The sequence below is a fragment of the Podarcis filfolensis genome, assembly GCF_964270895.1.
Source record: "Podarcis filfolensis genome assembly, chromosome: 3".
NCBI lineage: Eukaryota > Metazoa > Chordata > Lepidosauria > Squamata > Lacertidae > Podarcis > Podarcis filfolensis.
Genome location: NC_139606.1, coordinates 33,520,806 through 33,545,357, shown reverse-complemented (window position 1 = coordinate 33,545,357; position 24,552 = coordinate 33,520,806). Strand labels below are relative to the sequence as shown.

The window sequence follows — 24,552 nt, the reverse complement described above, 5'->3', positions numbered from 1 at the left end:
GTGCCGGAACTTGAAAAAGATAACCTGGGCGACTATCTTACACAGGAATTTGGGAAATTTTGGAATTTGGAGCTGGAAAAAGACTTTAAGATAGTGAGCGCCTTCAGACTTGGAAGAGGAGGGAGAAAAAACAGGGTGAGAGACTGTTTGGTTACCCTCCGAACGAAAGAAGAGAGGGATAAAATATTGAGTGCACACTTTCAGAAGACCTTGGAGATTAACGATTCGAGAGTCGAGATTTTTAAGGATATACCGAAACATCTTTTGGACCTGAGAACCAACTACGGAGACTTGGTGGCCCTACTGAGAAGAAACAGCATTGTCTTTAGATGGGAATTCCCCCAGGGATTATCTTTTACCTTTAAAGGGAAAAAGTTCAAAATTAGATCAGTGGAAGATAAGGAAAATTTTTTGAGAGACTACGAAGAAGACTTACAAAAAGAAGCACCAGAAGAGTTAGGAGCCCTGAGACCAGGAGTTTTCGACACAGCATCACTACCTTTGGGATTGTACAAATCAAAAAAAGGGATACCACCGTCAGAACAAGAAGAGCTTTTGGGAGCAGTTGGAGGAAAATAGAAATAACACATCATGTCTCTGCAATTACTAAGTTGGAACATTCATGGTTTTAACTCCCCGGAGAAGAGGAAGAAAGTATTTCATATACTGAAAAAGGAACAACTGGACTTAATTTGTTTACAGGAAACCCATGTGATAAGGCTCCACAGGAAAGTTCTAATTAATAAAAGACTGGGTCAAGAATTTATTTCATCGGACAAAGTTAAAAAGAGAGGAGTGGTTATCTACGCCAAAGAGAGTCTATCACCGAAATTTGTTTTTAAAGATGAACAAGGAAGAATTGTTGCAATTGAGATTCAATCACAAGGAGAGAAATTTTTGATTGTAGGAGTTTATGCACCAAATGAGGGGAAGTCTGAATTCTTTAAGAAATTGCATGAGACATTGTTGGACTATATGGACTACAACATTATTATGATGGGAGATATGAATGGAGTGGTATCCACAAACATGGATAAGTCGCAGAGACAGGTGGTAACCAAAGATGGCAGACTACCAAAAACCTTTTTTGAACTGACTGACAATATGGACTTGATTGACATTTGGAGAACTAAGAACCCCCTTGGAAGAGAAGGAACATTCTTTTCTGAAGCCAATATGACTTGGACAAGAATTGACCAAATATGGATAACTAGAGGACTGGCACCTAAGACTCGAAAAGTGGAAATTTGCCCAAAAACTTGCTCCGACCACAATGCAGTGAAGATGGAGATGAAATTAACACCAATTGGTTCCTTCAGATGGAGGATGAATGACACCTTATTCAGAGATCAAGAGGTTACTAAGAAGGCCCAAAAAACCTTGAGAGACTATTTTGAGATAAACTTGAATACTACGGTTGAAAAAAGAACAATCTGGGACGCAAGCAAAGCAGTTATGAGAGGGTTTCTGATTCAACAGAATGCAATAAAGAAAAGAACTCAAAATGAGAAAAAAGATAAAATTTTTGGGAAAATAAAAGAGGGAGAGAAGAAACTAAGAGCGAATCCAAAATCACAAGAGATTCTGAGAGAAATTAAGTTATATCAAGTACAATATATGAAAATGATAAATCAGGAAGTGGAATGGAAAATTAAGCAGATGAGACAAAAGACATTTGAATCGGCTAATAAATGTGGGAAACTGCTAGCTTGGCAGATGAAGAAAAGACAAAAATTAAATACCATTACAAATTTGGATGTAGATGGAAAGAACATACAGAATCCATTGGAAATTAGAAAGTGTTTCCAGAGATATTTTAAACAACTATATACACAAGGGCCACAGAAAGAGACTGATTTAGACCAATTTTTAAGAACAAATGGACTACAAAAAATCTCTCAAGAAAATAAGATAATGTTGAGTCACAAAATTACAGAACAGGAGGTGGAAGGTGCCATTCAGAATATGCAGTTGGGTAAATCTCCAGGGCCAGATGGTTTAACCTCCAAATACTACAAATCTTTGAAAGATTGGTTAATTCAGCCACTAAAGGAGGTTTGCAATGAAATTTTAGAGGGGGAAAAGGCACCGGAGTCATGGCAGGAAGCCTACATTACACTTATACCGAAAACTGAGTCTGAAAAGACGCAACTTAAGAACTACCGCCCCATATCCCTGCTTAATGTGGATTACAAAATATTTGCCGACATTTTGGCTAACAGGTTAAAAAAAGTATTAGTGGAAGAGATTCATAAGGACCAAGCTGGCTTTCTTCCAGGTAGACACTTGTCTGACAACACGAGGAATATAATTAATATTTTGGAGAAGTTGCAAGTGAACATAAATACCAAAGCAGTTTTAATTTTTATAGATGCGGAGAAAGCCTTTGACAATATTTCTTGGAGTTTTATGAAGAAAAATCTTCAGGGGATGGGGGTTGGCCAAGGGTTTGAAAATGGTATAAGTGCAATTTATTCAGAACAAAAGGCTAAACTAATTGTTAACAACGTGGTGACAGAGGAATTTAAGATAGAGAAAGGTACACGACAAGGTTGCCCAATCTCCCCACTGCTTTTTATTTCAGTCCTGGAGGTTTTGCTGAATATGATTAGAAGGGACCGTCTGATTAAAGGTATTCAGGTCGGAGCTAAACAATATAAATTGAAAGCTTTTGCAGATGACCTAGTTTTGACGTTACAGGAGCCAGAATCTAGTACGAAAAGAGTATTAGAATTGATTCAAGAATTTGGTCATGTGGCAGGATTTAAGTTGAACAAATCAAAAACTAAAGTGCTTGAGAAAAACTTAACACCGATTGAGAAAGAGAGGTTTCAGAAGGAGACTGGTTTAACATTAGCTAAGAAAGTTAAATACTTGGGGGTTAATATGACTGCCAAGAACTTAAACTTATTTAAAGATAATTATGAGAAATGTTGGACAGAGGTGAAAAAAGACTTAGAAATATGGTCAAATTTGAAGCTTTCCTTGTTGGGCCGAATTGCAGCTATAAAGATGAATGTATTGCCAAAAATGTTATTTTTGTTTCAATCTTTGCAAATTTTGGACAAGATGGATTGTTTCAAGAAGTGGCAGAGAGACATTTCTAGATTTGTCTGGCAGGGCAAGAAGCCCAGAATAAAATTTAAAATATTACCGTATTTTTCGCACGATTGGACGCACCGGACCATAGGACGCACCTAGTTTTCAGGGGGGAAATCAAGGAAAAAATATGATTTCCCCCCCCCCCAGCTCTGGGAGCAGTGGACAGGCTGCACGCAGCCTGTGCGCTACTCCAAGACCTTCTCCCTGCTTTTGCGGGAGGTGGCGGAATTCCCCCACCTCCCGCAAAAGCCCACAGGAGCCCCGCGTGACTCCTGCGGGCTTTTCGACCAGGAGGGAGAAGGGACTGAAACTGCCCGTCAGTCCCTTCTCCCTCCTTGGGGAAAAGCCCCCAAGAACCGCTCACTCTTTAAAGGCTGCGCGGCTCCTGTGGGCTTTTCTAGGAGGTGGGGGAATTCCTAGAAAAGCCAGCAAAGCCGTGCAGCCCCTTTAAAGAGCGCACAGCTTTTGCCTGCTTTTGCGGGAGGTGGGGGAATTCCCCCATCTCCCGCAAAAGCCCGCAGGAGGGAGAAGGGACTGACTCGGCCAGTCAGTCCCTTCTCCCTCCTTGGGGAAAAGCCCCCAAGAGCTGTGCACTCTTTAAAGGCTGCACGGCTCTTGCAGGCTTTTCTGCGAGGTGGGGGAATTCCCCCACCTCCTAGAAAAGCCAGCAGAAGCCACGGAGCCCCTTTAAAGAGCACGCAGCTTTTGCCTGCTTTTGCGGGAGGTGGGGGAATTCCCCCATCTCCCCCAAAAGCCCACAGGAGGGTTGGAGAGTAGCGGGAAGGCGTCGCACGCCTTCCCGCTGCCCCCCAATCTCTGGGGCTGGCGATGGGGGAAGCGCTGCTTTCCCCACCGCCAGCCTCCAACCCAGGTTGGAGAGTAGCGGGAAGGCGTCGCACGCCTTCCCGCTGCCCCCCAATCTCTGGGGCTGGCGATGGGGGAAGCGCTGCTTTCCCCACCGCCAGCCTCAAACCCGGGTTGGAGAGTAGCGGGAAGGCATCGCTGCCTTCCCGCTGCCCCCCAATCTCTGGGGCTGGCGATGGGGGAAGCGCTGCTTTCCCCACCGCCAGCCTCCAACCCAGGTTGGAGAGTAGCGGGAAGGCGTCGCACGCCTTCCCGCTGCCCCCCAATCTCTGGGGCTGGCGATGGGGGAAGCGCTGCTTTCCCCACCGCCAGCCTCAAACCCGGGTTGGAGAGTAGCGGGAAGGCATCGCTGCCTTCCCGCTGCCCCCCAATCTCTGGGGCTGGCGATGGGGGAAGCGCTGCTTTCCCCACCGCCAGCCTCAAACCCGGGTTGGAGAGTAGCGGGAAGGCATCGCTGCCTTCCCGCTGCCCCCCAATCTCTGGGGCTGGCGATGGGGGAAGCGCTGCTTTCCCCACCGCCAGCCTCAAACCCGGGTTGGAGAGTAGCGGGAAGGCATCGCTGCCTTCCCGCTGCCCCCCAATCTCTGGGGCTGGCGATGGGGGAAGCGCTGCTTTCCCCACCGCCAGCCTCCAACCCGGGTTGGAGAGTAGCGGGAAGGCAGCGATGCCTTCCCGCTGCCCCCCAATCTCTGGGGCTGGCGATGGGGGAAGCGCTGCTTTCCCCACCGCCAGCCTCCAACCCGGGTTGGAGAGTAGCGGGAAGGCAGCGATGCCTTCCCGCTGCCCCCCAATCTCTGGGGCTGGCGATGGGGGAAGCGCTGCCTTCCCCACCGCCAGCCTCAAACCCGGGTTGGAGAGTAGCGGGAAGGCGTCGCACGCCTTCCCGCTGCCCCCCAATCTCTGGGGCTGGCAATGGGGAAAGCGCTGCTTTCCCCACCGCCAGCCTCCAACCCCGGTTGGAGAGTAGCGGGAAGGCATCGCTGCCTTCCCGCTGCCCCCCAATCTCTGGGGCTGGCGATGGGGGAAGCGCTGCTTTCCCCACCGCCAGCCTCAAACCCGGGTTGGAGAGTAGCGGGAAGGCGTCGCACGCCTTCCCGCTGCCCCCCAATCTCTGGGGCTAGCGATGGGGGAAGCGCTGCTTTCCCCACCGCCAGCCTCAAAGAGCAGACTCTCCTGGCTTCAGCGGAAGCAACGCAAAGCCTCCGGAGCGCAGGCTTCGGAGGCTTTGCCTTGCTATCGCTGAAGCCAGGGAGCCTGCATTCGCTCCATAGGACGCACACACATTTCCCCTTCATTTTTGGAGGGGAAAAAGTGCGTCCTATAGAGCGAAAAATACGGTAACTGATGCAAAGGAAAGAGGCGGATTTGCCCTGCCAGACCTTAAACTTTACTATGAATCAGCAGCATTCCGCTGGTTGAAAGACTGGCTGCTTCTTGAGAACACAGACATTTTGGATCTGGAAGGTTTTAATAATGTTTTTGGGTGGCATGCATATTTGTGGTACGACAAGGTTAAAGCACATAAAGCATTTAAAAACCATATTGTCAGGAAAGCATTGTTCAATGTCTGGATAAGATACAAAGACTTATTGGAAAACAAAACCCCAAGGTGGTTGTCACCAATGGAAGCGAAGGCTCAGAAAAAGCTCAATATGGAGGCCAAATGGCCGAAATATTGGGAAATATTGGAACAAGAAGGAGACAAATTGAAATTGCAGAGTTTTGAGAAATTAAAAGGTAAAGTGCGAGACTGGCTTCATTATTATCAAATAAGAGAGGCCTATAATTTGGACAAAAAAATTGGCTTTCAGGTGGAAAAATCAAAATTGGAAACAGAACTGTTAGATCCCAAAACTAAGATACTTTCAAGAATGTATAACTTGCTGTTAAAATGGAATACGCAGGATGAAACGGTTAAATCTGCAATGATTAAATGGGCACAGGATATTGGTCATAACATTATGTTTGCTGACTGGGAACAGTTGTGGACCACAGGTATGAAATTTACGGCATGTAATGCCTTAAGAGAGAATATTATGAAAATGATATACAGGTGGTACATGACCCCAGTCAAGCTTGCAAAAATATATCATTTGCCAGATAATAAATGTTGGAAATGTAAAGAAACTGAAGGTTTCACCTTTGGTGGACGTGCCCAAGAATCAAGGCTTTCTGGGAGATGATATATAATGAAATGAAAAAGGTATTTAAATATACCTTTCTGAAGAAACCAGAGGCCTTCCTTCTGGGCATTGTCGGCCAATTGGTGCCAAAGAAGGACAGAACTTTTTTTATGTATGCAACAACAGCAGCAAGAATACTTATTGCAAAGTATTGGAAGACACAAGATCTACCCACCCTGGAAGAGTGGCAGATGAAGATGATGGACTATATGGAATTGGCGGAAATGACTGGCAGAATCCGAGACTTGGGAGAAGAGGTGGTGGAGGAAGACTGGAAGAAATTTAAAGACTATCTTCAGAAATATTGTAAAATTAATGAATGTTAAAATTATGTTTGGATTGGCAATAAGTGGTATTCAGCAACAAAAGTTAATAAGAATATGCAAAAATGAATTGATAAATGGATGAAAATATAGAGTTATAATATGTTATGATATAGAGTTAAGATAAATGAAAGAGGATAAGGATTTGCTGAATTGATTATGTAAATGGGAATACAAAAAGGGGAGGTGTGAGGAGGTCAAGGAAACAAGCAAATGAGCTTAAAGATATCAAAAAATGGATTTGCTTTTTGTATTTTGTATTTTCTTTTTTTCTCTTTTATGTATCTTTGTATTTTTTGTATTTTTTTTCTTTGTTTTCTTTTCATTCTGTAAATCTCTGTTTTTTGTAAAACCTTAATAAATATCTTTTAAAAAAAATTAAATGCAATCATTTTCAACTCCATGACCTATTTTATTTTATTTTATTGTAGTGGGGAGTGTTAGTTTAGACATGAAACATACCTTTTGCTTCTCAGGTGCTGCAGACTGCAATGAACGAAGGTTAGCCTGAAATAAAATACATACAATATCAGTTCAACTAGAAGCATACATTATTTTCCGTCATGTTAATACTGTCTTGTTTTACTTTGGAAAAAGTATGAACGTATGAGGCTTTACAACCTGAAAACAAATGATGTGTCAGATTTTAATTTTTTTAAATGAGAATAAGCATCACAATCGTGCATAATAATTGAAGAACTAAGAAAAGGAGAAAGGTAGCCCAAATGAAATCTGTTTCTACAAGCAACAAAATGAATTGCACAAAAATCAAAATGCTCATAGCAGCAGCTTATCCAGGGATAGAGGGAGGGGAAAGTTCACATCAGTTCACCTTTAAAAATGAACTTAATTAATACGTGAACCAAAACACAGCTATATTTTAAATTTTGCACTTCTCTGATTTTTGCAATTCAGTTCTGCAGACAAGTAATGCACACTAAAACACATTCACTAGGATAAATTGTTCATTAAAATACATATATTAGTGAAAATTACATACTCAACAATGCATTGCATTGGGGAAAATTGCTTGCATAAATGTGTATATTTGGAAAATTGTATAAAATGTGGATATTAGGAGGGATTTGCAAGCAAATGCTGGTGAATTTTCATGATGACTGAAGACTAGACAAATGAGAAACTGAGAGGAACAAAAACTGACAGATTCTCCTCTCCCTAATTGTAGGCATGTTATATTTGAGTCCTGTTTCAAAACTGCATTATTAACACTTGTGGCAAATGAATATCAACTGCATATTTGTTGCACTAAATAAACTGATCTTTTGGAAAGCTCCCAGGCAGTTACCACTGGAACAATGCCCCAAACATAGTTTAACATTGACAATTTCAGAAGAGTGAATGATCACTTCTATGATCCCTTTTCAAATCATTATGGGCCAGCACATGATAAAAAAACTCCATCACCTCTCTAGCTATCTATTGCACTGATTTAGAAATATTAAAAAAAAATAAACTGGGATTTTTTATTCCTTCACCTCCTACAGTGAGCCTTCTGAGGAAATAAAACGAATTGTAGGAAGAACCATGAATATGTTTTCTCATGTAGACTAAAATTGCAACATCAACCTGTCTTGAAATAAATACCTTTCCCTGGATAATAAATGTTCTCTCTCTCCCTCCCTCCCTCAGTTAATTGTGCATAGAAGGAAAAACCCACCTATGTTTTCATCAAAACCTCTACGCTTCACCACCACCTTATAACAAAATATCCATGGTATGACAGGAGAAACGGATACATTTTGCAGTGAGAAAGTAACATCTTAGTTGGAATCATTCATGGTTTTTCTTACAAATTCTTGACAAAATTACAATGTTTCATTCCAAATATTGTCATATTTATCCAAGCAGAGTCTATGTCCGTAAGTGGTTCGTTCATTCCAAAATATACATACACAGAAGAGCAAGATTTGCAATACACCCCAAACCTGAAATTTTAAGCGACATCAGCAACTTTACACAGAGGAAAATAGTTAAACTATGAAATTTGTCTGTGCAAGAGGAAGTGATGGCTTTAAAAGAGGATTAGAAAAAGGCCACTAGTGGCTATTAGGCAAATATCTATGTTCTAGACCCTCCAAGTTTCCCTATTTTCCAGGGACAGTCGGGGCTTTACAGAAGATGTCCCAATTTTTAATTTGATCCTGGAATGCTGTATATATGTTGGAAGCCACCCAGAGTGGCTGGGGCAACTATTATTACTATCATCATCATCATCATCATCATCATCATCATCATCATAAGAGAAAATACAGTTGGTGCCCTGTTATAGCTCCTCATAGGAGCTAATGAAAAAATTTCAAGTAGTATTCAAGATTTCTGTTCCAGGTGCCTGTTCTGTAAGGAGCTGCTGCTAGGTTAAGAGATGGATAATGCCATTTAATGCTTCATTAAATGCTAATGCCTTCAAGCCACTTATTTTCAGTTCCCCAGAGATGCGCTTCTGTCATTCAGTTTGATAGACTAAAGATGATTGAGATTACAATGAATAATGTGATTTTGAACGTGGCATTCTTGTAAAGGTATTATGATCAGTGCTTAATGTGTGTGTGTGTGTGTGTGTGTGAGAGAGAGAGAGAGAGAGAGAGAGAGAGAGAGAGAGAGAGAGAGAAGAGATGCCAGAGCTCAGATCTCTCTGGAAATACCTTTCCCAGGTCTGGAAGTTGTTCTTCCTAATCTGTAGCGACTTGCTGTAGCCAGTCAGTGATGAGAAAATGCACTCTGCATTTATATGTTCGAAAGCTGTGCTGTGCTCTTGCCAATAGATACAAAGGTTGAGTGCAGGCAAGAAATTTAAAGTCCATTTATGAAATTACTTACAAATCTTGTTTCCCGTCCAGCTGGTCTCTGTGAAGACATCAATGTCTGTAGGTAAAGATTAATCAGCCCGATATTGTAATTGCAACATAGGTTGGCCAGTTCTGTGTGCACTGTACTGAGAAGTTTTGTGCCAAATTGTAACTTTCAGGCAATTTTCTGCTGTTGTTATCACCAAATAGCAATGCAGATGAGTAACAACACAATCTTATGCACATCTATTCAGAAGTAAGTCTGACTGAATTCAGGGAGGCTTGCTCCCAGGTGAATATAAGATTGTTGCTTAAGATACACACAGAATTTGAACATTAAATAAGGTGTCTTGTTAAGATATTAGGACTATGTTGAATGAGACCATTGTGGTCAATCACTGTAGCAAGTGATTCACGGTCAACCATCCAGAACATTATTTAACCCTACACTGGAATATGTTTATTTTTCCTTCTGGGAATTAAGAACATCAGAGTTAGTTACCACACCGCTCCCATCGTGAGGAACTAGAAGGACTACATAATTATTCCCATTTGGTAAATGTAGACAGGTAGAACAAATTGGGTGGTTCACAGGATAAAACCACAATATAGAAACACAAAATACATAATCAAAATAAAAACAAGAACAAACCAATAACACATTTTAAAAGGGCATTGAATGCAAGGTAGAGGGGGAAATTGCATCCTTATCAGTCCACCACAGCACTGTGCCTACCACCTCATCCTCCCTCCTATTTATTATTAATATTAATATTAATATTATTACTATCATCTCCAAAATCAGGGGAGGATCTTAGGGGCCCTGAAAATTTTGGGGGAGGGAGGGGCAGATGAGGCCCCCAAATTGGTGGTTAGTCACTTCTGGCCTTATGTGTATGTAGTTCCACCCACAGAGTGAAAAACCTTCAAGGTATTTCACACCAGAGCAGGAACTTGTAACCCTCCTGTTGTTGTTGGACTACAGATCCCATCATTATCCCGGGCAATTGCCCATGCTGGTTGAAGGCTGATGGGAGCAGCAGTCCAACCACCTCTGGAGGGTCATAAGTCCACCCCCCCATTCCTGAACTAGAGTCAAAGATGAAGCATGTGATGTATTAACGACCCCAGACTATTGTGCATTTGTCAGATGGAAAAGTACAATTTCGTATTAACTTGAATTTGAACACCCTTAGCTTGCTTTGTTCATGTTTTCAGGGAAGAAATGTTTTGCTGTGGACATCTGGGTAAGACAACATGCATTCTGGTATCCATGCCCACTTACTTTGCCTGCATCTGAATCCAATATGTTCTGCAGGGAGCCTGGAGAAGATTCACAACGGCGCTAGAAAGGATGAGTTGAAAATGGCAAGTGCTCAGTTGCAGAAACCAAAAGGGGTTGGGGAGAAAGCATATAGACAAACAAGATGCTTTAAATATCTGGTTACCATAGACAGGGGGTCCTGTAAGACTTGATCAATAGCAGCACACAGCTCTTCAGTTTGTTGCCTGAGCTGAGCAGGGGAGCACATCTAGAAGATTTTAAAAGAGAGACGGTTACCTACAACATGATTCTCAACTTCACCCCAAGGATGTATTTGCAGCTCACCATCCCCTTTTCATATGATCTCCTGCTTTTATTACTGGGATTAGCTTGTGCCATGAATATTGCATAATTTGTCTTTGTCTTGTTCAAGTCCTGTTCCACAACTTGCATCTCTTCTATAATCCACAACAATAGGTCGCCTTCTCTTGACTTTACCAAGGGCAAACCGCATTGTGTTATCAATTTCAGTGTGCTTGCAAAGCCCAATGAATGACTCTGTTGTACCACCGTGAATGGTGGTTTTTATCTATGTATTTTTGTTTTGTTCCGTTTTGGTTTGGTTTGGGGTTGGATATTAAGTGGGGTGGGGATTGGTTTTGTTTGGGTATAATTGTTTTTGGTTGTTTTGTTTTTCTATTTTGTAAATGGAGGCAAGTATGAGGCTTGGGATTGCTACCGTGGAGGGGCGAGGGAGGTATGGCGGTGGGGGCAGATGTTATAGGCGAAGGGGATCGAGATACGGATATGCTCGTACCCCTTCCAATCTGCGCCCCATCCCGAGGGACGAAGGTAGGGTGAGCAAGGATTACTCACCTCCGTCACTGGTGTTGTGCAATGCCAGGTCTATAGGCAACAAAACCACCACCCTGCGAGATTTCTTTACCTCGCAGGGGGTCGATCTGGCTTGTGTGACGGAGACCTGGGTGCGCGAAGGGGAAACTGTTACCTTACGAGAGATGGCGCCCCCGGGTTTCTCCGTCCTCCACCAGTCACGGACTGTGGGCCGGGGGGGAGGGGTGGCATTATTAATCCGGGAAGATTGTTCTTTCAGGGCTCTACCATCGCCATTGATCCCCGGCATTGAATGTGTTGGCCTAGTGTGGGGCTCTGAGGTGAGCTTGGCTGTCTGGCTGGTGTACCGGCCACCTAGCGCACCAGCAGCCACCCTGTCAGGCCTGCTGGAGGCGGTGGCTGGCTGGGCCTTGGAGTTCCCTAACCTATTGGTATTGGGGGACTTCAACATCCACGCTGATGCCACTCGCTCCTCACAGGCTCTGGACCTGGTGTCTTCCATGGCAACACTAGGGCTCTCCCAGTTTGTTTCGGGCCCCACACATCAAGCAGGCCACACGCTGGATTTGATCTTTGGCGCCGGTATAGATGTCATCATGTCTCCTTTGATGAAGGTGCCATGGTCTGATCACTACGCTCTGAAAGCCAGGATTGACTTTCCACCCCCACCCTGCTTAGGTGGCGAGCCAATTTGGGCTCGCCCGCAGAGGCTGATGGACCCTGATAGATTCTGTCAAGCCTTGCAGGACCTTGCTCCCCCTGGCGACTCATTGACTGAGCTTGTTGAGGGCTGGAATACCCAGCTCCTGGCAGCCATCGATGAGATCGCACCTAAGCGCCCTCTGCGACCCCGCAGAAACCGGGCTCCCTGGTTTACCGAGGAGCTTCGGAAAATGAAGCGGGACCTCAGACGGCTAGAGCGAGTATGGCGGGGTGCCTGTGACGGAGCCTCAAGAACATCTTATAGGGTTTTTATGAAAACCTATGAGATGGCAGTGAAGGCCGCTAAGAAGTCTTACTTCTCGGCCTCCATTGCATCCGCTAGCTCTCGCCCGGCGCAATTATTTAGTATAATTAGGTCTTTAACGTCCCTTGAAGGACAGCCAAATTTAAATAACAATCTGACACACAGCTGTGAGGCATTTGCGAGCTTTTTTGTGGAGAAGGTCCTGTTGCTCCACCATGACCTCCCTGCCAATTTGGATACAATAAATGAACTGGAGGCCCCTCGACTGTCCTCGGGTCCAGTATTAGACCACTTTGACCGGATATCTCCAGGCGATGTGGACAGACTCCTCCAAGCTGGAAAGCCCACCACCTGTCCTCTTGACCCGTGCCCGTCATGGCTGATTAGAGCGTGTCCAGACGAGGTGCGGGCCCCCCTGGGGGATATCATCAATTTGTCCCTTGGCACCGGGATATTCCCAGGGGAACTGAAGGAGGCAGTGGTGCGTCCGCTCTTAAAGAAAACATCATTAGATCCCTTAGATCTATCCAATTACCGCCCGGTTTCGAATCTTCCATTCCTGGGTAAGGTGATTGAGAGAGCAGTTGCTGAACAGCTTGGTAGGTTTCTGGATGAAACATCGGCTCTCGATCCATTCCAGTCCGGCTTCCGCGCTGGTCATGGGACCGAGACGGCTCTGGTCTCCCTAACAGATGATCTCCGCAGGCAGCTGGATCGAGGCGGGTCGGGGCTGCTGATTCTTCTAGACCTGTCAGCAGCCTTCGACATGGTCGATCACGAACTCCTAGACCACCGCCTTGCCGATGTGGGGATCCAGGGCACAGTCCTCCAATGGCTGCGCTCGTTTCTCTCTGGTCGGGGACAGAGGGTGGCGCTTGGGGGGGAATTGTCATCGCGCCACTCCTTGGTGTGTGGAGTGCCTCAGGGTGCGATTCTCTCCCCGATGCTTTTTAACATCTTTATGCGCCCCCTCGCCCAGCTTGTCCGGAGTTTTGGGCTGGGTTGCCATCAGTATGCCGATGACACCCAACTCTATCTGTTGATGGATGGCCATCCTGACTCGGCCCCAGACACACTGACCAGATGTCTGGAAGCTGTGGCTGGATGGTTACGTGGGAGCCGGTTGAAGTTAAATCCTTCGAAGACAGAGGTCCTCAGGCTGGGACGGGACGATATGGGATTGAGGGGGCAACTCCCATCTCTTGCGGGGGTGCAATTAGTGCCAGCACCGTCTGTTAAGAGTTTGGGTGTAATCTTCGATACCTCCCTCTCTATGGAGGCGCAGATTACAGCTATAACAAAGGCGGCATTTTTTCATCTCCGCCAAGCTAAGCAGTTGGCCCCTTATCTCTCTCGCCCTGACCTAGCCACTGTGATTCATGCGACGGTCACCTCCAGACTGGATTATTGTAACTCGCTCTACGTGGGGCTGCCCTTGAGACTGACCCAGAAACTCCAGCGGGTGCAGAATGCCGCGGCGAGACTCCTTATGGGGTCTTCGCTGCGAGACCACATTCAACCGGTACTATACCAGCTGCACTGGCTCCCGGTGGAGTACAGGATCAGGTTTAAGGTGCTGGTTTTAACCTTTAAAGCCCTATACGGCCTAGGACCCTCGTACCTACGGGACCGCCTCTCCTGGTATGCCCCACAGAGAAACCTACGGTCTGCAAATAAAAACATCCTGAAGGTCCCAGGCCTCAGAGAGGTTAGGCTGGCCTCAACTAGAGCCGGGGCCTTCTCGGCTGTGGCTCCAATCTGGTGGAACGCTTTGTCACAGGAGACTAGGGCCCTGCGGGACCTGACATCTTTCCGCAGGGCCTGCAAGACAGAGTTGTTCCACCAGGCCTTTGGTCAGGGTGCAGCCTGACTCCCTCCTCTGGCAACCTGCACAGAATTTTGCTTAATGGTTGCCATCAACTTGATTTTAATTAATTTTTATAATGAAATATTTTTAGAATGTTGGTTTATTTGATTGTTTGATTATTTGATTGTTGTTAGCCGCCCTGAGCCCGGCTTTGGCTGGGGAGGGCGGGATATAAATAAAATTTATTATTATTATTATTATTATTATTTTCACCCTCCATTCATTTTCTGCTCCTTCACCATCTTTCTTCTTGCTACATCCTATTATCTATTCCATCTCTTCGCCTCCATTTTTCTCCAGGCAAGAATGCTCAAGTTCAACACGACTAAGTGTTTGGGTTATTTGTTTATTTGTCTTGAACACAAAGACACAACACTTTAAGCTCCCCAAAGATGTATCATGACACAACGCCACCCAAAACATGCATGTATCTCCCAACCCATTTTTGGTCCTTCTTCGACAAATATCACACAAATATCTGAAATGCGCTTGTAATTCTAGAATCAGAGAGCTTAAAGGGGGCATGTGGGGGTATGTAGACCAGCTATCTTCTCAATGCAAGAACTATAATGCAAAATGCAACTACAGCAGAGGGAGCCAATGTTCTGTCCTCTGGATATTGTGGACTACAACTACCAACCAGCTTGGCTAATGGTTAGGAATGATGGGAGTTATAGCCCAAAATATCTGGGGATCACTAGCCAAAAATTGGAAATCGCAAGAGATACCAACAATAGAAGAATGGCAGATGAAGATGTTGGACTTTTTGGAGCTGGCCGACCTGACTGGAAGAATCCGCAACCAGAAGGAAGAGGAGATACAAGAAGATTGGAAGAAATTTAAAGAATGTTTAGCTAAATACTGTAACATAAGATAAATAGAAAATTATTGGAAGAAATTAATAGGCTTAGGGGTAGAATAAGTATATGTGCTAGTAAATATTAAGGATTAGAATATCAATAAAGGAGATGAGGTAAGTAAATGAAAGAAGTTAATATCATTAGAAATATGAATTTGGAGAACTGTTAAATAGGTGATATAATGAAATTCAGATAGAGGGGATTTGAGGAAGTCAGTTTTCAATGTAATGAAATTAGGGATTTAAAGTAATAATTCTTTTTTGTGTCTTTTTCTTCTTCTTTGTTTTGTGTTTTGTAATGTTTCCTTTTTCCTTGTGATAAATGTGAAAATCAATATAAAATTTTGAAAAAATATATATCTGGAGAGCACTGGTTTCCCTTGGACCATAGCATCCTTGGCAAGTGACCATCTAGCATCTCCTTAAATGCCATCAAGTGAAGGAGAGTCTGCCATCTCCCATGGTTATCGTTTCCACTGGCAGACAGCTCTTACCATTACAAAGTTTTCATTAGAAGTGGGCAAAACACAGCTACCAGCATTTTGTAATAGCCTGCATCCTTTGGGAACCACAACTATCATATCCACATCATACATCTAAAGGACAATTAAAACGTATTGCTTCCCCCCAAAGATCCTGGGAACTATAGTCTGTTAAGGCGACTGGGAATTGTAGATCTCTGAAAGGTACATGACCATTTTCAAGATTCTTTCGAGGTAGGAGTGTGTTTGAAATGCTCTCCAGCTGAATGGTGTGGATGCGACCTAAAAGTGCAAATTCTAACATTTATTCACTGTGAACAAGATCAGTCAAATGGAGATATGACCAGAAATAAAGGGATTTTCATAGGGATGAGTTGAATTCAAAGAGAATAATAGAGTCACCTCTGAATGTGTATCCAAAGATTTGTTTTCTGCGACTTCTTCTGCTTTGGCTGGTTCATCGAGTGCCTAGGGATTAATTCACATTATTCTGAGATCAAGGCAGCATTGGAAAAATAAAAAACAAAGGCAGAACTACAATGTGAATTTTATTCATTTGTTAACCTGTTTCTTTCTTTTGTTGAGATTGCATCCATCTGTCCAAGCACCCTAAGCAACATGCATACAAAGTCCCAAAGAAAGGAATTCCGTCAAATCAGCTGTTACCGTAACCTCAACTCATTTTACAAAGTACCGCAGGGGAACAACAACAAAAAATAAACCACACTTGTAGTATTATAATCTTAATCTCCATGCGCACATTTGTAGAAGCAGAAGAATCTAAGGAGTAAATTTAGGGAAAAATGAGTTTCTGCTAAATTATTTTTGTGTTTTTTAAGATTCCCTTGTTACTTTAAGCTAATTTCTGCCAGCCATGTTCCACAATCAGGGCCTGGGCACAGCCAATGTGACTTCTGGTTCTTAGTCATGCTGCCATTCTGATGCACTATGCCCACCTGTCCTCTAGAGGGAGCATGCACACTGATGTTTACTTTCTCCCATAGGGACACTTGAAGCTGCTTTTGCTCTGAACCTAGTCATCCTGCCCATCTAGCACAACACTGTCTATGTTGAATGGCAGTGGCTCTCCAGGGCAGTGAAAGACTTCAGGTTTTAACATTTCAGCAGCACCCTGTGTGCTGCCAAAATGTGGTGCTCCACTTCCTCTCACATTCTGTTGTTTGTCATTGTTGTGGCACCCTCTTGCCATGGCACCCAGTGCAAGCGAACCGGTTGCGCTCTCCCAAATTTGCCTCTGTCCAAGGTTTCAAACAGAATTCTTATGGTGGGGACCTGGATTATTGTTAGGTTAAGCTCCTTAGAAAGACTAACAGAAACCAATCCGGACCTCCAGTTCTTCAAGACAGCACACACAAATGTATCCCTGAAGATGGATGCTCTGTAAATGTAGCCAGTAGTTTAGAGTGACTATCCACACTTAGGGCTAAACAGCTGGAATCATCCACCACAAACAGAAGAGCACTGGTCACATCTTTTGGTACCCCAAATAAGTGATTTTATTAGGCTACTCCTAATTATAAAATCACCACTATCACTGGAATAGGTTTTTTTTTTAATAAACTAACCTTCTGTTCGAGAAGTAGTGTGTTTGTAGGGATTGCTGCAAAAGCCTTGTAGCTTGTCTTGATCTTGTGTGACTACAAATCATAAACAAAAGGGTGCGGTGAAAATGGAAAAAGAAAACACATTATACATTAAAATATCAACTATAAATATTGTCAACATTAAGGGGGCTTACATGCTGCGTGAATATGTTGTTCTGACTTTTATAGAACAGTAGCTCACACATTCATTTCACTATTCATTGGCATGCATTCATTTGTCTATTAGGGTGCACACAATATTCATTTTATGCTTTGCTGCAAATACAATCCATGCAGCCCACATGTGTGAAAGGATGCCCTTATGCTGACAGGGTCAGTGAAGACCGCTCCAGATAGAGACAGGTGATCACTTTCACAGAGCAATAGTGATAACTCTTTGCTTTGCAAAGAGAGCCAACACTGGTAGTTTGATAACAATACAAATATAATGGAGCTGGGACACAGAGAACCACTGAAGTGGAGGTGGAGAAGCCAGTTTGTGACTTTCTCCATTCTGACTTGCAGTTGCCTTCCTTAGCTCTGTTTGCTAGACGATGAATGTGGTGAAATCCCTTGGACCAGATGGCAAGCACCTTTTCATCTACTCAATTTCACTCCCAAGAAAAAGGTAAACACACTAGGAACACTTTTCCAGACAACCTGTATATTGAGCACTCATCACAACTGATTTGCAGGGAGGTTAGAGAAATATTTAATGAGCATCTATTCAGATGTGTTTGTGGGGAGTCTATATGACTTTGTGTCACAACAAGAGTTGTCTTCCACTTTCCAGTGCATCTCTCCATCATTTTCCTTAGGGCAAAAACTCTGATCTCTTAGGGAAGCAGGTTTGCTGTGTAAGGGGTCCAAATGAACATTAATTGATCAACCCGAATTTGCCAGTATGTGACTGAATCCCATACAAAAATAGCGACAGCAGGGCTTGCAAATCAGAAGATTGGTGGTTTGAATCCCCACAATGGGGTGAGCTCCCGTTGCTCTGTCCCAGCTCCTGCCCACCTAGCAGTTCGAAAGCATGTCAAAGTGCAACTGGATAAATAGGTACCGCTCCAGCAGGAAGGTAAATGGCGTTTCCATGCACTGCTCTGGTTCACCAGAAGCAGCTTAGTCAAGCTGGCCACATGACACGGAAGCTGTACGCCAGCTCCCTCGGCCAGTAAAGCGAGATGAGCGCCGCAACCCCAGAGTCGTCTGCGACTGGACCTAATGGTCAGGGGTCCCTTTACCTTTACCTGTAAGTTCCTGTGCTTTTCTTGGTATGTGACACACTTGGTCCAAACAGTCACTGTTACAATGCACAAGAAAGCACTTTTCCTTCCAAATCACTGCTTTGGAAGTTCTTTCTTACACACCAGGAAGGATTAAAATACAAAGTTTCATTTTCTTAATCCCTCATAGTCCATTCCTTTCCCCCGATTCTCCTTCCCCAGTGTCTTTACCCTAGCATCATGGGATGCATAGTTATCAGAGTCAGATTAGAGAAACTCTTAAGGGACAAACTGGATTTGACAGCTCATGAATTTGCACTGTGTAGAGTTGTCAGTGACTCATAACAATAAAGCTGGCATCAAATTATTATTTTTCTTTCTTTCTATGAATAAATGTGTTATTTGATGAGGATTTCCTCCGTGTTCCTCCCAATAAGCTGGTCCCCTGAAACCGTGACTCTCATTAGAAGTTCTGAAGGCACAATGTTCTAGAGAGCAGTTCCATGTATTCAAAATACCAATCCTATGAGAGATGCTGTTTATTCATGAAACCTAAGTCCATGTGTTAAAGGTAAAGGTACCCCTGACAGTTAAGTCCAGTCACGAATGACTCTGCGGTTGCGACACTCATCTCGCTTTGCTGGCCGAAGTAGCTGATGTTTGTCTACAGACAGTTTTTCCTGGTCATGTGGCCAGCATGATGAAGCCGCTTCTGGCGAAACCAGAGCAACGCACGGAAACGCCATTTACCTTCCCACCGGAGTGTACCTATTTATCTACTTGCACTTTGATGTGTTTTTGAACTGCTTAGGTGGGCAGGAGCAGGGACCGAGCAACGGGAGCTCACCCCGTCGTGGGGATTCGAGCCACCGACCTTCTGATCGACAAATCCTAGGCTCTGTGGTTTAGACCACAGCACCACTGCATCCCCTACGTCCATGTGTTAAGACATGCTAATTTATCACAAAAATATGAATGATACCTGTATGTTATGCCTCATATATCAGGTTCTACAAATGCAGAAATTTACTTCCTCTCTTAAAAAAAAGAAAATCTGGGAATCTGGGAATTATGGTTAAACCAGCTGCCCTCACCTGCTCACTACCCCACTGTGGATGTTCATGCACTAAAGTGATTTCTGGGATGCACATAAGATGTGTGAGAGAACTGTGGGCTGCACATACAGTATATTTATTTTGCAGGTAGCCACAGGTGTGTGTTTGTGCTGCACACACATGAATGTGGCAGAAAGACTTCTGTCTTGTAATGTCTTCAAAATCTATTCAAGCATTTTGTGCAAACTGCATACAATCTTTTCAATCCCTTGCACAGTGAGATGACTGCAGTAATAGCAGGCCATGAATTATTAGCAGCCTTTAAGAAGGCATTCTCTGCTTTTGTGTGGGGAAACACTTCCTCACAAAATGAACCATGCTTGAGATTTATATGGACAATGGTTTATAAATATTTGTATCCAGTAACACAACTGCTGCATTTTTAATTGAATTTAATTAAAGCTATTTCTATGGAACCAGCCTCAAAGTTAGTTCCCGCCAACAATAATTATAATATCCATCAACAGCATGTGCAAATCAGCCTATTGTTGATGCAAGTTTGAATCGTGCTGCAATTGATTGGACTGAAAAGTGGAATTGAAGACAATGCCCTACTTGCTTCAGAAAACAGGGTACATCACACCAAAAAAATTCAATTTCAAAATTAATTACTGTAATCCAGAGCAGCTCATGGTTATCTCCACTTACTGATGAGCACAGATTAGAACTGTCATTATATCGTGAACAAAGCAGAAAGGGGGGAAAGTTCTTTTTTTAACAAGTTGGAATGTGTGCCAACAGTGCCAAAAGATTTTGTGTGTGTAAATGGTCACTGGTTCAACTGAAGGGATTTTGAAACAAAGCCTTAAAAGTAGTTGCTGAGCAATCTGGTGCACATTGTTAATGACATGTGGTGTCAAAACCACAAATACAGTTATCCTATGATGCAGAAATTCATGGGTACTCAGTTCCTTCATCAATGGTGCAAGCCATGTATGCAAAATAATGAGGTCTTGCATTATTTTCATTTAGTCAAAGATATGGAGAAAAACCTAAGAAGACCCCTATTGGATCAGGCCAGCAGCTCATCTGGTCTGCAACTGGTGCAACTGGTATTCAGAGGCATACAGTGGAGGGAGAATGTCACTATAAAGGTTTACTCTAGGGTGATAGATCATGGTGAAGGAAGAGAGACCTTAACCACAATCTGAGCTGAGCTAAACCTTGGCTTAGCTGCCACCTCACACCCAGGGAGGAACAAACAAGCTTCCACCCTGCATCTCTGGGAGGTGGCATATTCACACAGTCATGGGAAGCCATACTGTGATGAGCAAACCAGGCCACTGAATTGCATTTGCCAGTTTCCTGCCCACCCGCTCAGTTTCGAGAGAACCTTTAGGAGCTCCTCACAATATCTTTTTGTTTTAACCACCTTGATCAATTTGACACCAGCAGTTAGCTTGGCTCCCTCACTGCTCCTATGCAAAGTTTTTCTATACTTGGCTCAAGGTGCTTGGAAAACATTGGTGGATGAGGATTATCTCAATGATCAAAGATATAATTCATATTGCTCAGAATTTTGATTCTCTCTCTTTTCCATTCTTTGGGCACCATTTTCCTGCAGTGGGGAAGAAAGGGAAGACTAGCAGGGAAGCTAGCAGGGATGGAGGAGAAATTTGATTCAGTGCACATTTAAAGCCAAATCTATCACATTTCCATTTCTTCCAAGCCACATGCAAACCAAAACACAGTTATGTCACACTTCTCCAATTTTTGCAGTGCTGTTCTCCAACCAGTGTTTACAAAAATACATCTATTAGTGGAAAGTAGGCATAAAACTGGACGTATTAGTACAATAACATGCAAAGAAGCATTAGGATAAATTGCTTGCAAAAATGTGTCAAACCGCATGTGATTATTAGAAGAAATTAGCACTAAAACGCTGGAGATTTCCATGAGGATTTTTAAAATATATATATAAATTGCTAATTGCTGCATAATGTAGCTAGCTTAATTTAAGTCCAGGAAAATGAGACACCAAAACAACCAAACTGGATGGACTCTCCCATCCCTGAAAGCAAGCAAGCAAGCAAGCAGGCAAGCAAATACTGAATACCTGGGGCTTCTTATTCTCAGAGGCAGAAGGCAGAGAGAAACACAGTGGTGAAGTCACCTCCCTGGAGCCTGACAACAATGAACAAGGTGAATGCGCCGTGGCAGGAGATCTGTGCTGTGGTACTGTTGGGGTCCTGGGTCTTGAAGATGGAGGGCAAGCTCGGAAGTTTGAATGAACAGAGGAGGACTCTCTGTGTGGAGAAGGGGCTTTAATATGATAGCCTGGAGGAGTGGGTGAAGTCGAATCTGTATGAGAAGCTTGCCAATGAGGTGAAAGACCTGGCGAATTGGTAGCTGGGTCCTTAACAATGGCTTGTGGTAAACATCCATTTGACCGGCAGCTAGAATGCATTACGGTTGAAGAGAGAGAGCCCTTGTCTGCAGTGGGGGAAACGGCGTCCCTTTGGCTAAGACCGGGAGGAGACAGTGGATAGGACTTAGCGGTAAAAGTGGGGGAATAGGTATGCACCTTCTTAGACTTTTCAGGCCCTCGGGCTTTGTGGGCAGGAGAGTGGGCCCCTTTCCTAGGGGCCTGGGGAGGCAAGGAGAAAGTGGGAGATTTTGACTGTAACAGAGGAGACACAACTGTTTTTCTATAGGAAGAAATGGTGGGCGACAAGGGGCGCAATTTGTCAGGGGAAAGCGCCCTGGTGTCAAGGTGCTTTTTAGGAGACGGGGACCTGGTTCTAAGAGTAGGGCTGGATTTTGAAAATGAGGCCATGCGATTGGGCACGGTAGAAAACACCGAAAAACGAAATTCCTCTTGACTTGGAGAGGCGGACCTAATTGAATACTCTGAGGCAGCTTTCTTAGGGGTCGGAGGGGTCATTTTAAACTTTTGGTCTATTGCCAGCGTTGAAGAGCCCAGGGAATTGGGAGAAAATGTAGCAGGGCAAGATGCAGGAGAAAAGGGTCTTTTCGGAGTGGATCCTGACTTCAAAATAGCAGTCAGAAGAGAGAGTCTGGTTGGTAGTGGCGACTTAGTTCCGGATTTCAGAAGGTTCCCACTGGAAGACATTTGGCTGCCGGGGTTGTTGACACTATAGATGGTGGAGGAGGAACCATGAAGAGGAGAAGACAGAGGCTTTGGACTAGGGGATAATAAGTGTGTCGTGATATAGATGGGAGCCACAGACAAGGGGGCAAACCTCTTGGGCGGGAGAGGAGAAGCGGCCTGAGGGGATGAGCTCTGAAGCGTGTCTGCTGAACTGTGAGCCTGTGGGGAAGAAGGGCACGAGTCTTTGCTTGATAAAGGGGATGAGGTGAGCTCATATTTCTGGGGAAGATTCCTAGCCTGGAGACCACTGGGCAACTGAGCCCCATCTGAAAGGCTGTGACTTGGGAAAGAAGGTCTTTGCAATATGGGAGAAGGGAGGCTGTAAGAAGCAGTAGACTGTAAATAGGTAGATGTCTGGTGTACAGAGGACCCATTTGCAGACTGCCATTGGCTGTGGGATTCTTGAAGAGAAGAGGCTTGGTGGACAGCGGGAGACGGGTCGTGTTCTACCGTCAGGTTAGTTGGAAAAAGCAAATGAGCAACAAGTGGCTTATAAGAAGGATGATCAGAGGTAGACAGAGGAGAAGTTAACTGGAGAGGGGAAAAGAAAAAGAAATGTTAATACAGAGCAGCAACCATGATGTTCTTCAAATTATGCATCCTATTTCCATTCACTACATCTGCCATGTGCTTTAACCGCATAACACCTCCTTTAATTACCAGTGATTATATTGTGTGCTGCATTGCTAAGTGATTGCTATTTAATATTAAATAATCCATGCACATAATTTGTTGGCACTTTGCTTTACATAAAAGAAAGATATCAGTGTTCTAGATTCAATACTAATTTGTTTCCCCCTTTCCCACAAATAATAATAATAATAATAATAATAATAATAATAATAATAATAATAAATGCCATTCACAACTGTGGGTTGTAAACAGAAGATGTAAAAAGCTTCAGGTTTTTAAAATGCAAACCCATGAAGGATTTTATTAGCAGACACCTTGGTGTTATGTGGAATTGCAAAGGGACCCAATGGCTGCAAATGGGCTCACAGTTATACATGCACATCTCCCCAAGAAGTTGATGTGAAGACATAAGCATTGCTGTGTCCTGACTTGAAGACACCAAGCCCATTCCTTAGCACCATCTGGCTAAACACTTTACCCATGAAAACAATTGCTGCTTGAGGGATTCTCTAACAGCTTACAAATCTCTCTCTCACACACACACACCAACATATACAGTATAACATGTTTTACTATGTTTTATATATGCTGTAAGCCACCCAGAGTGGCTGGGGAAACCAGATGGGCAGGGTATAAATAAAATTATTATTATTATTATTATTATTATTATTATTATTATTAATCATCATCGTCATCATCATCATGACTAACCCACTGGCATGGGATGCAAACTAGTACCTATTATATACATATGGAATTCCATATATACAGAGTTCTCTAAAAGAATAAGGTTCTTCTTGGTTGGCTGAGCACAATATAAGCAGCATTTTATACATTTAAGAATGACTCCAGGTAAAGTGCAGCTGAATAATACTAAAAGGAGTGGATGTGCAGCTTGTGGGTATGCCTGGGTCCATTTGTGTTGCATGTGGCTCCGGTGGCCTCCGTGGTGCAGAGTGCCTTCCATCAGCTTTGGTTGGTGGCCCAGCTGCACCCCTGTCTGGACAGGGACAGCCTACCTATTGTCATCTATGCTCTACTATAGGCTAGATTACTGCGTTAAACGTGGGGTTGCATCTGAAGATAGTTTGGTGCAGAATTCAGTGGGCAGGTTGCTCACTGTTGAAAGACGGTTTGAGCATATGACGCCTATCCTGGCCCAATGGCACTGGCTGCCAATTAATTTCTGGGCCCAATTCAAAGTGCTGTTTTTGACATAGAAAGTCTTAAACAGCTCAGAACCGTAACACCTTAAGGACCACCTCTTCCCATATGAACTAACCCTG

General features: G+C 43.8%; 1 protein-coding gene across 17 annotated transcripts in view; it reads right to left on the bottom strand.

Moving 5' to 3' along the window:
* MLIP (muscular LMNA interacting protein) overlaps window positions 1-24,552 on the bottom strand; it is a 65,858-nt gene that overhangs the window by 18,165 nt on the left and 23,141 nt on the right. For 16 of the 17 annotated variants that reach the window (XR_014546467.1, XR_014546468.1, XM_083607176.1 and 13 more), the window contains 7 exons: window positions 21,578-23,164; window positions 17,160-17,231; window positions 15,976-16,041; window positions 10,728-10,811; window positions 10,565-10,624; window positions 9,311-9,355; window positions 6,935-6,979 (listed from right to left, as the gene is read on the bottom strand). Coding sequence is in view for 15 of the 17 variants with exons in the window: in XM_083607176.1 (XP_083463302.1) it covers window positions 6,935-6,979; window positions 9,311-9,355; window positions 10,565-10,624; window positions 10,728-10,811; window positions 15,976-16,041; window positions 17,160-17,231; window positions 21,578-23,164 (1,959 nt within the window). In the remaining 2 variants the exon portion in view is untranslated. The remainder of the gene's footprint in view (window positions 1-6,934; window positions 6,980-9,310; window positions 9,356-10,564; window positions 10,625-10,727; window positions 10,812-15,975; window positions 16,042-17,159; window positions 17,232-21,577; window positions 23,165-24,552) is intronic. The other variant, XM_083607178.1, reaches the window with a different exon arrangement.